At 51.1% G+C, this 12,573-nt stretch overlaps 1 protein-coding gene across 14 annotated transcripts in view; it reads left to right on the top strand.

The window, feature by feature from the left end:
• Mok (MOK protein kinase) overlaps nt 1-12,223 on the top strand; it is a 31,386-nt gene extending 19,163 nt beyond the window's left edge. For 6 of the 14 annotated variants that reach the window (XM_032908467.1, XM_032908465.1, XM_032908457.1 and 3 more), the window contains 8 exons: nt 5,181-5,259; nt 5,372-5,420; nt 6,508-6,686; nt 8,314-8,415; nt 9,377-9,550; nt 10,070-10,184; nt 11,618-11,815; nt 11,898-12,223. In XM_032908467.1, coding sequence (XP_032764358.1) covers nt 5,181-5,259; nt 5,372-5,420; nt 6,508-6,686; nt 8,314-8,415; nt 9,377-9,550; nt 10,070-10,184; nt 11,618-11,815; nt 11,898-11,978 — 977 coding nt within the window. In that variant the 3' untranslated portion in view covers nt 11,979-12,223. Of the gene's footprint in view, nt 1-5,180; nt 5,260-5,371; nt 5,421-6,507; nt 6,687-7,169; nt 7,333-8,313; nt 8,416-9,376; nt 9,551-10,069; nt 10,185-11,617; nt 11,816-11,897 lie in introns of those variants that run through there. The other 8 variants (XM_032908472.1, XM_032908462.1, XM_032908459.1 and 5 more) reach the window with 6 other exon arrangements.
• Nucleotides 12,224-12,573: the final 350 nt, after the last annotated feature.

The following is a 12,573-nucleotide window of genomic DNA, read 5'->3' as shown; positions in this document are numbered from 1 at the left end:
TAAAGTGTGGAGAGCAGTGCCCGCCCATGTCTCCATGTCCAGCCCTGCCCCTCAGTTTACAGTGTTGGTATAGTTCCTGAGTAGTCAGAGTCTCCGTGGGCCTCCGCTTCTGCCTTTGATCTCCTCTCCAGTGATCCAAGCCCTATTTGAGAGGTAAAGAAATTGAATTTCAAACAAATTCCATTTTCAGTTGCCTAAGACAATGTACTTTCAAAGCACAGAACTGGGAGGACTCTGTCTGTCCTTATTTTGCCCTGGCTTAGGAGAGAGAGTTACCCAAGATCATTTAGGCTATTCTTCTCGCCTCTGGTCTCTGGTCTCAGGCATGGCTCTCTGGCTTTTTTGTTTCTCAGAGCCTTTTGTGAGATACAAGGTGTTCCGTAGATCACACAGAGGCATGTGTGTATACACACATGCAGTGGGTATGACCTTTGGGCCTCCAGTATGGAGAACCATTTGGCTGTGCTATGCTGAGACCAGCACTTGACCTCCAAGCCTGACCAGAAACCCAGACTTGCTGGAAGACAGGGCCTTTAGTCATAATGCAGGCCAGGTCTCCTGCTTACTCACATCAGTGAGGCTGTGTGCGACATCCCATCCAGCCTTCCGAGTGACTGTGCTCACTGAAAATTGACTTGCGCAGACTCGAGTTATACAGATGAGGGAAGAGGCTTCGGGTTTGTCACTCATCCCGCAGACAGGAGGTTCTCCAGTGGTTACTCATTGTCTTTCTTTTTTTCTGTTTGTTCTAGACTGTGTGAAAAGAGGAAACTGTTAGGAAGCAGACATACAGTGGGCCTGGGGGACTGGGACTGTTGGGATGACTTGGGTAGTAGTAAACCCATTCCTTTCCAGGGTGTGGACTCTCACTGTCTAGATCACTGCTCTTGCACTGTTCTTCCAGTGCCCCCCTCTCACGAGGACCCCTCCTAGGGATGGACAGGGAAGAGAGCTGGCCACTGTCACCTGGGCTTGGGTGGAGACCAAGGAAGGGGGGCGGGGACTGATCAGAATTCATGCTGGGGCCCAAGGCAGCTAAGAAATCAGATTCCTGGACCCTGTGCCCATGCTTAGGACTCAGTAGACCTGAGTGTGGGCCTTAGCGTCCACTTCCTGATGCTACCGTGGTGATGGTGCACAGCACAGACTTTCCTAACAGTGACTCCTGAGGTTCACTTGAGATGATAACGCCAAGATCTGGATGTGGGCCGCTGAGATGGCTAAACAGGCAAAGGTGCTTGCTGCCAAAGCTGTGGACCGGCCTGAGTGGGAGATTTTCAAGTCGTTCTCTGACCTCCACATGTTCTTGTGGCATATTTGTGTATACACACATACACATACACAGTCATACACATAAATAAATGTGAATTTAGAGAAAAGAATTGGCTAGATGTGATGGCCTAAGCCTTTAAACCAAGCACATGGGAGGTAGAGGCCTGGCCTGCATATTGAGTTGTACGCCAGCCAGGGTAATACATAGAGAGACCCTGTCTCAGAAAAACAACCACACACACACACACACACACACACACACACACACACACACACACTCACTCATAAAAGATTTGGCTATGCAGACACGGCGGCAGATGCGCTCCCGTAAGTGAGTGGAACAGCATGAAGGCAGGTGTGAACCGGGACTCTGGAGAGGTATAGGATGAGGGGGGATTGTGAGGAGCGGTCAGCACCAATTCGTAATCCCAGGGCAAGCCTGAGGAGAGCCCAATGCCAGCTGCTGTGAGGGAGATGGAAGGTCTTTGCTCGGGCCATCCTGAAACATGGAGTCTTCCTCCCCAGTGCTTGGGACTGTCTATTTGTGTCATTGTATGTGGATCTCCATTTTCTATACATAGAAGAAAGTTTTTGACACAGGTCTGATTTTATAGTCTGAGCTGGTGGCAGCCTTGCCTTAGACTCGCAAGTGCTGCAGTTAAAGACGTAAGACACCATTACGCCTGACTGTGTGTGTGCATGTGTGTGTGTGTGTGGTGTGCATGCGTGTGTGTGGTGTGCATGCATGTGTGTGTGTGGTGTGCATGTGTGTGCCTGCATGTGTGTGTGTGGTGTGCATGCATGCATATGTGTGCATGTGTGTGTGTGGTGTGCGTGTGTGTGGTGTGTGCATGTGTGTGTGTGGTATGTGCATGTGTGTGTGTGGTGTGCATGTGTGTGTGTGTGTGCATGTGTGTGTGTGGTGTGTGCATGCATGTGTGTGTGGTGTGCATGCGTGTGTTTGTGTGTGTGTGGTGTGTGCGTGTGTGTGTGGTGTGCATGTGTGTGTGCGTGTGTGTGGTGTACATGCGTGTGTGTGGTGTGCATGCGTGTGTGTGGTGTGCATGTGTGTGTGTGTGGTGTGCATGCATGTGTGTGTGTGGTGTGCATGTGTGTGTGGTGTGCATGCATGCATGTGTGTGCATGTGTGTGTGCGTGCATGCATGTGTGTGTGTGTGTGCATGTGTGTGGTGTGCATGTGTGTAGGTGTGTGCATGTGTGTGTGGTGCATGTGTGTGTGTGTGTGTGCATGTGTGTGTGTGGTGTGTGCATGTGTGTGGTGTGCATGTGTGTGCATGCATGTGTGTGTGGTGTGTGCATGTGTGTGTGTGGTGTGTGCATGTGTGTGTGTGTGGTGTGCATGTGTGTGTATGGTGTGTGCATGCATGTGTGTGTGGTGTGCATGCGTGTGTTCGTGTGTGTGTGTGCATGCGTGTGTGTGTGGTGTGCATGCGTGTGTGGTGTGCATGCGTGTGTGCATGTGTGTGTGGTGTGCATGCATGTGTGTGTGGTGTGTATGTGTGTGTGTGGTGTGCATGCATGTGTGTGTGTGCGTGTGTGTGCGTGTGTGTGCGTGTGTGTGGTGTTCATGCATGTATGTGTGTGTGTGCGTGTGTGTGTGGTGTTCATGCATGCATGTGTGTGTGCATGCATGTGTGTGTGGTATGCATGTGTGTGTGTGGTGTGCATGCGTGTGTGTGTGTGTGTATGTACCGAGGGTCTAAGCATGCTGGGAAGGGATGCACTGATGAACTACATCTCTGGCCACACACGTAGTAGGTCATCAAATCCCTAGGCCTGGGAACGCTAACAGAATCTTAGTTTTAATTAACTTATAAACATTTGTTTTGGAAGAGTGTTTTGCCTGCGTGTGTCTGTGTGCACATGTGATCCAGATGCAGATGGAAGGCAGAAGAGGGCGGTAGAGGATGTGGACCTGGAGTTAGGGTCGGTTGTGAACAACCATGTGGGTGCAGACCAAGGGCAGCAGTGCCTTTAACCACTAAGCAGTGTCACCCCCCTTATATTCTTTAAATGTATTTTATTTTATGTGTGTGTGTGTGCGTGCGTGTGTGCGTGTGTGTGTGCCTGAATGAATGTATTTGGCCTGCAGAGCCCAGAAGAGGGTGTTGAGTCTCCTGGAACAACTGCCCAGTGTGGTGCAAGAGCAGGAAGTGCTCTCAACTGCTGAGCCATCTCTCCGGCCCTGATTGTTTTGTAATTCCAGGAAACTAGAATGTCACGTGAAACAATACAAGAAAAGGTTATGGGATTGAATGAGAAGTTACTGTACTTGGAGATCTTTTTTTTAAAGATTTATTTATTTATTTTATGTATATGAGTACACTGTAGCTGTCTTCATGCACACCAGAAGAGGGCATCAGATCCCATTACAGATGGTTGTGAGCCACCATGTGGTTGCTGGGAATTGAACTCAGGACCTCTGGAAGAGCAGTCAGTGCTCTAACTATCGCACCATCTCTCCAGCCCCTGTACTTGGAGATCTTAAAACTAAATTATTTTCTGCTTCTGAGCCAGCACTGCTATATAGCTCAGTCTGGCTTGGGGCTAATTATATAGTGTAGGCTGGCCTTGAACTTGTGGCGATTTTCTCTCCTCCTGGGCTCTGCAATTGCAGGCTACTATCTTCAGCTGGCTTGAGTTACTCTATGATTTGTTTGTTTGGCATCATTTTTTTTTTTTTTTTTTTTGTTCTTTTTTTTTTGAGCTGGGAACCGAACCCCAGGGCCTTCTGCGCTTCCTAGGCAGCGCTCAACCACTGAGCTAAATCCCCAACCCCGTTTGGCATCATTTTTGAGACAGGGTTTTATTTAGCTCAGGCTCTCCTCAACTCACTGTGTAGCCCAGGCTGGCCCTGGAATCTGCTTTTGTGCCTCTACTTTGTGAGTATTAGGTTAGGCCTGCAATTGACTATTTTCTTTCTCTTTGTTTGTTTTTGTTGTTTGCTTTTTCAAGACATGGTTTCTCTATAGCCCTGGCTATCCTGGAATTTGCTCTGTAGACCAAGCTGGCCTTGAACTCAGAGCACTGCCTGCCTCTGTCTCTAGAGCATGGGGTCTAAAGGCATGCACCACCACCCTGCTAACGGTTTTCTATTTCATATCATAAATACTCTTTTTTAGCAGTTCAAAGAAAAAACAAATTTATTTACTAAAAATTATTAAACATTTTAAACTAACAATGTCAAATAGGGAAAGAGTGAATGAACCATGATCCTGTTAAAGAGTTGAAACTTAGTGTACAAATGTTCACCTTTCACAATGAAATCAAGGGAAATGGGGCCCCTTTGGGAAACAGTAGGCTGTAGTGCCAGCAACTGAGTGCTGTGAACTGCGAATTTGGACTGGAGAGTCTCCGAGGGGAAGAGCTGCTGTTCCTCCAGAGGACCCGAGTTCAGGCTATAAGGACTGCCTATAATTCCAACTTGAGGATATCCAGGGCCCACACACCTCACTCACTCGCAACCTGAGTCCAATTCCTGGCGCCCACATGATGGAAGGAAAGACTGGCTCTACAAGTCGTCCTCAGACTGTGACGTTCCTGTGCCCTCCCCAACTAACTAAGTAAAGGTTTAAGAATGGGATGGCATGTTTACACTGTTTCCTAAAAGTACTCCAGTTACTTTTCACTGGGGAACCTAAGTTGTCCCATGCTTGCTCTTTTGTTTTTAGAGAGGAAGGAGTCTTTGAGCTAAGGTCTAGTGTAATTCAGTCCAGGATGAGTTTTGTGCAGTGAAGAATCACCTTGAACTCCGTCCTCAGGCTTCCGTCTTCCAAATGCTGCCCCCACCAGCTTGACCACAGTGTTAAAGTCAAAGACTTTGGGTTTATTATAAAGGTGTGCATGCGTGGCACTGGTAAACACTGGCCCATTTTCTTGTTGCGCAGGGAGAAGACATCCGTTGTCAGAGAAAAAGATTATGCACTACATGTACCAGTTGTGCAAATCGCTGGACCATATGCACAGGTAGCTGGGAGGGCAGCTCCCCAGCCAGCCCACAGGGACATGGCTCCAGGCGGAGGCTTTGGAACTGGAGGTGCAAGTCATTCTCTCATTCTGTCTTTAATACTCAATGCAGAAACGGGATATTTCACAGAGATGTAAAACCAGAAAATATACTAGTAAAGGTAAAAACTTTTATATAGAAAAGTTTTATTTAATATCAAAATAAAGGTAGACTATAAAGTTTTAAATGTCTTATTTTTCTAGGTTTGTATTTTATTTTTAATTAAATGCATGTGTTAGACGAGTGTGGGCAGGTGCCGAAGTGTAGGTGCCCATGGAAGGGGTAGACTGGTGAGAGCCTTGGACCGAAGTTAGAGGGCTGGGAGCTGCTGTGTGGGTGCTGGGAACTGAGCCCAGGTCCTTGAGAGCAGCACACTCTTTTTTTTTTTTTTGTTGGGAGCTGGGGACCGAACCCAGGGCCTGCGCTTCCTAGGCAAGCGCTCTACCACTGAGCTAAATCCCAACCCCAGCACACACTCTTAAACACTGAGCCGTCTCTCCAGACTCAGAATAGGAAATGTGATCCACTGGATACGTCTTCTGTCCCAGATAACTGGAAAATATGGTTTGGGTCTGAGTTTGTGCCCTGGCCTGGGTTGTCAGGCTTCACCCTCCATGTTTGTAAAAGGCTCACTTTAGCAAGTGCTGTCAGCACTGTTAACGTTCCTCTTGAAGGATGCAGTATAAGGCATCAGTCCTTCTCAGCAGACTGTGACTCCCTGCAAATAGACGTTCTCCTTGCTGATTGTCAGTGTGGGAGAAGAGGAAGTCCGAGGCCCTCCAGAATTGAGATTTCTTAACCTTGAGCTCTCTTCAGAAGTCTCCTGTGCTACCCAAGCTTAAAGTGTACCTCGTATGGATTCTCTATTTGATTCGCCATCAGGAGAGTCCCCTTGAGCCACATGGCTGTAGGAAGCCTGTGCGCAGTGAGGCTAGACCTGAACCCCTGAACCACCTGGGACAGATGGGCTGGGTGCTGCTGTGGGAGCTGTCTGCGATGGGTGGTGCACTTGTCTACCTCCGAGCAAGGGGAGTTTGTGATGCATTCTGTTCTTCAATAGAGACTCTGAAGCACTCACAAAGCCTTACAGTGTGTGTTAGGAGTTGCTTAGCTGCTGGGATTTTCCCAGAGTTTGTACATTTGAAATGGTCTGTGTGGCAGTGGCTACAGACTGAGACAGAGCCAACCCTACTCTCTCTCCTTTGCAGCAGGATGTCCTGAAACTAGGGGACTTTGGGTCGTGCCGAAGTGTATATTCCAAGCAGCCCTACACAGAGTACATCTCAACCCGGTGGTACCGGGCCCCAGAGTGTCTCCTCACTGACGGGTTCTACACATACAAGATGGACCTGTGGAGCGCTGGCTGCGTGTTCTATGAGATTGCCAGGTAAAGCTGGGCCAGCACCTGAGTCTGAAGTACCTTGCAGAGCGACGTGGGCAGGTCACATTGTGAGGTTGGGTGAGGCACTTGGCAGCACTTTCCTTTACGCTCTGAGGGTACGGCCATCCTGGTTTCTGCTTGGTTCCTACTGCTTGGTTCCTACTGCTTGGTTCCTACTGCCTGGCCTTCCTTCAGCACGCAGATGGCGAGGATCTCACCTCACCTCTTACCAAGCACTTGCCCTTGTTGGCCTCACCTGGGCGGCAGCAGCAGCAGTAGCAGCAGCCCCATGGCAGGGTGGGGCTAGGGGTGGGGCTTGATCATGCAGTGACTACAGACAAGACCTCAAGATCAGAGATCTGCTATGGGGACGTGAGGGCAAGTGGTGCGAGCCACTCAGTGCGAGCACGAGGCTCCTTCTGGCATAATTGGACTTTTCTTTTTTTTTTTTTTCTTTTTTTCTTTTTTTCAGAGCTGGGGACTGAACCCAGGGCCTTGCGCTTGCTAGGCAAGCGCTCTACCACTGAGCCAAATCCCCAACCCTATAATTGGACTTTTCTAGAAAGCCCAGCCCATTCTTCCTCTGACCTTTTGATGCCATTCCTGGAAGAGGAATGGCTGAGCACAGCCTGAGCGTTTGTTGCACTCGGAGGTGTGTGCTGCCTCTAAACTGGCCAGGGGAGGGGAGGGGGTGACAACCTCACCTCATACAGCAGCTCTTCTGTGGAGGTAACAGCACAGGCAGGGACCCAGGAGTCACCCATCCCTACCTGCCCTAATGGCTGCCGTGGAACCATGATGTGGCCATGCACTTCAGGCCTTTGCCACTAGTGCTTGGGTACTGGTGATGTCGTTGGGAAAGCCCAGTGGTGACTTTACTGAGGCTGTAAGTGACAACAGACAATTCTGTCACATGCTGAGATTCATGAGTTAGTTTGGAAGGATATTAAAGGATAGAGAAGCAAGTGCACAGCAGCCAGTGATGTCTGAGCACAGTGCCAGCTGGCCTCAGGCGAGCCGCTAGTCAACCTGCTGGGCTTTGCACACTGTCTCTCCCGCAGGGCGTTCTTACTCTCATAGCATCCCCTTTGGTCGAAGAGCTAGAGTCCCACAACCAGAGTTGTATTTGAAGTTTTTGTTGTAGCCCAGAACATAGATTGGGTTATTCATATACGTCTATTTTGTTTTTTCCAAGACAGGGGTCTCTCTGTGTAGCTCTGACTGTCTTGGAACAGTCTGTTGAGGCTGTCTCCTAAGAAATACTTAGGGGACTGGAGAGGTGGCTCAGAGGTGGCTTAAGAGCACTGGCTGCTCTCCCAGAGGTCCTGAGTTCAGTTTCTAGCACCTGCATGGTGGCTCACAACCATCCATGATTCTAGTTCCAAGGGATTTGCTGTCCTCCTCAGGGCGTCTCTGAGCACCTGGCGGGCACGTGGTGCACAGGTAGCCATGAAGGCAAAATATCCGTAGATAAGGTAAAGAATAGTAAAACATTTACGTTTAAACATATCCCCAGGCCCAATACAGAGCAGCAGCAGTCTGCAGGCCAGAGGCCAGCTTGTGTCAGACTTGTTTCTAGGGGCTGAGGCCCTGGGGAGGCCTGCCCCACTGCAGCACCCCTGTGCCCTTGCAGCCTGCAGCCCCTCTTTCCTGGTGTGAATGAACTGGACCAGATCTCAAAAATCCACGATGTCATCGGCACCCCTTGTCAAAAGACCCTCACTAAGTTCAAACAGTAAGTGTGGTGTCCTGGGATACTGGGGTAGACTCACTGTCTTGGGCCCAGCCTTTCTACAGTAGGGCTGGGTAGGACAGAGGAACAGTTTCATCACCCCCATGGCATTTTCTGGGCCACCCACTCATTTGGGCTTCTGTGAAAAGGGAGCCAGCCATCTCTTTGGGGGGGGGGTGTGAGGTGCTCAGAGAGGTGCCTCATCCTTGAGTCACACAAAGCTCTCCTAGTCTCTCGGAAGGCCTGGTGTTGGGACTTGTCCCCAGACTGCGGTCTGCTTGGGTCCGAACTGTTGCCTGGGTCAGAAAAGCTGACTCCCTGGGCCACCAGCCAGCAGTCAGGGTGACAGTGAGGCCCAGCTCTTGCGGCCCTGTGGCAGCCTTGTTTGATGAGGCTCAGGCCTGCAGGGAGGGCGGGGCCTGCTGGGCCAGATCGCCCAGAAGTCCCTGGTCTAAGAAGGTCAGTAGAGAAGCCACCTTTAGTTGTCGTCATGCAGGAAGGCAAGGTTTCTGCTTTCACAGGCGACAGCGTCTTTTACACTTAGAGCACACACGTCTCTGCTTCCTAGGGTTGTTGGAGTAGTTTTAGTTCACAGTGGAATTGAAGAGGAAACCCGCCCCTTGCTCAGCTTCCCTACGGGCTAGGGGATGTGTGTTGAGCTGGCAGTTGGATCTGTGCTGATGACTGGGCTCTCCCGGAGCCATTGGCATTGTGTGTTCTCTTACCCCTTACCCCTTCTAAAGCTTAGGTTGCCTCAGACTCTGTGTAGCCTAGGCTGGCCTTGCATTCCTGATCCTTACCTCTCTATCACAGTGACTGTAGGCTTGTCCCACTACGCCCAGCCTAACCTGCTCCCTTTTGGGTTGTGAACCCTTCCCTTCAGTGTGGGCCCCTCAGAGTTAGGGGATGACCACCAGTTCTCTCAATGGCATGATGATTTATTATCATTGGGCTTTCAATACAGGTCGAGAGCTATGAGTTTTGATTTTCCTTTTAAAAAGGGATCAGGAATACCTCTACTGACAACCAATCTGACCCCGCAATGCCTCTCCCTCCTGCATGCAATGGTGGCTTATGACCCTGATGAACGAATCGCGGCTCACCAAGCCCTTCAGCACCCCTATTTCCAGGTGCAAAGGTAGGATTTCTTGACGGCTGCCGAGTGATGAATGGGAAGTCTTGGCCTATGAGACCCATGGGGCAGTGACAGGCCTGGGAACAGCGCTTTCCTGACAGTGGCCATTGCCTTTTGGGGCCGTCTCTGTGTCAAGTCTGTAGTGGATGAACCCCTAGAAGAGCCTGGCACACATCCGGGATGGACAGGGCAACAACACTCATTTTCTAGGGGCACGTCTACCACCCAGCTCTAGGAGTGTCTGCAGTGCTCGTGGGAGGTGCTCACCGAGGCATCAACTCACACATCAGCACACTCCTGACTGGACTCTGGTCCTAGGAAGGCTCGTAAGGAGCACATGTTAAGACCCCATTTGCTCCCAGCCCAGACAGTGCTGGGTTGTTACAGAGGGAAGAGGAGGCTGCTTCTAGCTCACGAGGAAAGAAGCACAAATGGCTCCTCTAATGGTGGACTGTAGATGCAGGAAGCAGCTGCACCTGGGAGCCATTAGTGGAGGTGGCCACGTTCATTTCCTCCCTGTAGGGCAGCTGAGACACAGACCCTGGCCAAGCACAGAAGAGCTTTCTACCCCAAGTACTCCATGGTGCCAGAGTCATCCAGTCACAACTGGTCATTCTCAAAGGAGGGCAGAAAGCAGGTATGAGCTGAAATACGGGAGCTGGGTAGAGACTGAAAGCCTTCAGGTACTTGTGTCTGAGGCCACCACACAGTTGTGGAGAGTGGTGTCACACTTGTTCCAGAGGGCATTGTGTCAGCCGAGGTCTGAACACTGTGCCGAGGTCTGTGCTACTGTGGTCTCGGCTTAGGAATGTTCTGATTGCCCTGTGGGACCCGGATCTAACTCCCCAGGTCCTTTTCTACCCTGCTAGCTGCAGACCCATGGCTGACGTCACATGTGAGCAAGCCCAGAGAGGGGACCCTGTCATGGTATCTGACCCGATGACCCTGTGCAAGTACCTGTTGTGGTAACACCTGCCTGTATCCCGAGAATGAACCTGTCAGGATGTACTAAGAAGGCACGGTAGCCGCTAGCCATAACTGGTGAGCATGGCAGGCCAGGGGGATGCAGCAGCATGGCCAACAGGTCTGTGCGTGCTCCTGGTCAGACATGACAGCGTCACTGTGCAATGTTTCCATCTCTTCACCATCCCCTTGCATCCTGACGTGGCAGCCATTAGCTTAGTTCTGCCAGTGCACAGCGTCGGGCTAGCGCCCAAGCTCTGCCAGGACATTGTTCATTTCCTTAGCTGCCTACCAGTCAGTTGTCCTCCCACCTTCACTGACCGTCTGGGGCAGCCAGTGCCGGTCAGAGCCTGCCCTGTCCAGTGCAGAGCGGAGGCAGGTGCACTTGTGCAGTGCCATCTCCACTCCCCCCCAGACTTGTCTTCTCCAGGGCTTTCCCTCCCAGGGGCCCTGCAGTCCCTCAGCTCCCATTACCACAGATGGCCTCCAGACTGCCCTCTCAGCCGCACCACCCTCTGCCTCAGACTTGTCTGCTGGTGCCCTCCATGGTGCCCTGCCCCCAAAGTACAGTCACATCCAAGGTGGGCCTGTCTCCCAGCTGTGTATGTGTGCCCCAGTCCTTCGATGAGGGCACCTAAGGTGGCAGAGCCTTGGCTCTGGGAGCTGCACACCAACATGTATTCCACATTTGCTTCACATGCTAGCAATGTAGAGTAATTCTTTTCAGTACTTAAAAAATGCAGAGGCTATCAGGCATGATGGGACATGCCTTTAATCCCGGCATTCGGGAGGCAGAAGCAAGCAGGCAGATCTTGGTCTACATGGTGAGTTTCAAGCCAGCCAGGGTTACCTGGTGAGGCCTTATCTCAAACACAAACAATGCAGAAACCAATTTTACCCTGAAGCTGAACCAATGCCTGCTGGGGTAGATGGACTGGTCAGAGCTGCGGTTAGAGCTGCAGCGGCTGGCGGCCCTGGGGCATGCCTAAGCCTGCATCCCGTCACCGCGCTGTGAGCTGGCTGGAGCTCAGCCGCTCTGAGGCCAGCGCCTTTCCTTTCCTTGACCTGATTCCTGAAGGGCAACTGATGAGTGTTCTGTTTCTCTAGCAGCCCCTGAGGCAAGAGGAGTGCCGTGCCAGGCGACAGGGGCCGACCAGCCTGACGGAGCTCCCCAAACTGAGGCTGTCCGGGATGACCAAACTGTCATCTTGCTCCAGTCCTGCACTGCGGTCAGTGTTGGGCACTGGGGCAAATGGAAGAGTCCCCGTGCTGAGACCCCTGAAGTGCGCTGTCGTGAACAAGAAGGTAGTACATCTCTAGCTTCTCTGGGGCTGCTCTTGGGCCTGGCCTTGGCCTCCACTCAGTGCCTATGGTTCTTCTCCACCAGACAGACACTCAGAAGGACATCAAACCTCACCTGAAACACTGTCACCTGCCCACGATCAACAGGAAAGGGGGAGAGTACTGAACAGCCCGCCACCTGGCCATCCTCTTGGACAGCAAGGGCTGGCACTGTGGGCAGGCTTAGGCCTCTGTGGCCGAGGGCGGATGGGCCAGAGGATGCTCATGTGCTGCTGTTCCTCACAATGCTGGTGGCCCAGGACATGCTGCCCTGCAGCCTGTCTCTGTCCACAACCTGGAGCCATATGTGTTTGCAACTCCAAAGCAGCTGTACTGAATGTTTCAGTTTAATATATTTGTAAAACCACCTCATTCAAGGGTTCATTTCATTTTTTAAATATTATTTAATGTATATGAGTGCACTGTCGCTGTCTTCAGACACAGCAGAAGAGGGCATCAGATCCCATTACAGATGGTTGTGAGCCATGGTTGCTGGGATTTGAACTCAGGACCTCTGGAAAAGCAGTCAGTGATCTAACCACTAAGCAACCTCTAGCCCTCCTTCATTTTCTTACTGTGAGGCTCGAAGCTGACTCTACATGAATAGATAAGATGGCGGCATGGCAGCTCATGCCTATAATTCTTGCCGCACTGGGGAGGTAGAGGAGGAAGAGCCCAGCCTGGGCTACATAGTGAATATCCCTGCCTCAAAAAGACAAATA

The sequence above is a fragment of the Rattus rattus genome, chromosome 7 (genome assembly GCF_011064425.1).
Source record: "Rattus rattus isolate New Zealand chromosome 7, Rrattus_CSIRO_v1, whole genome shotgun sequence".
Taxonomy (NCBI): Eukaryota; Metazoa; Chordata; class Mammalia; order Rodentia; family Muridae; genus Rattus; species Rattus rattus.
The sequence above is the reverse complement of the archived record's forward strand: the minus strand, read 5'-3'. Positions and strand labels throughout refer to the sequence as shown.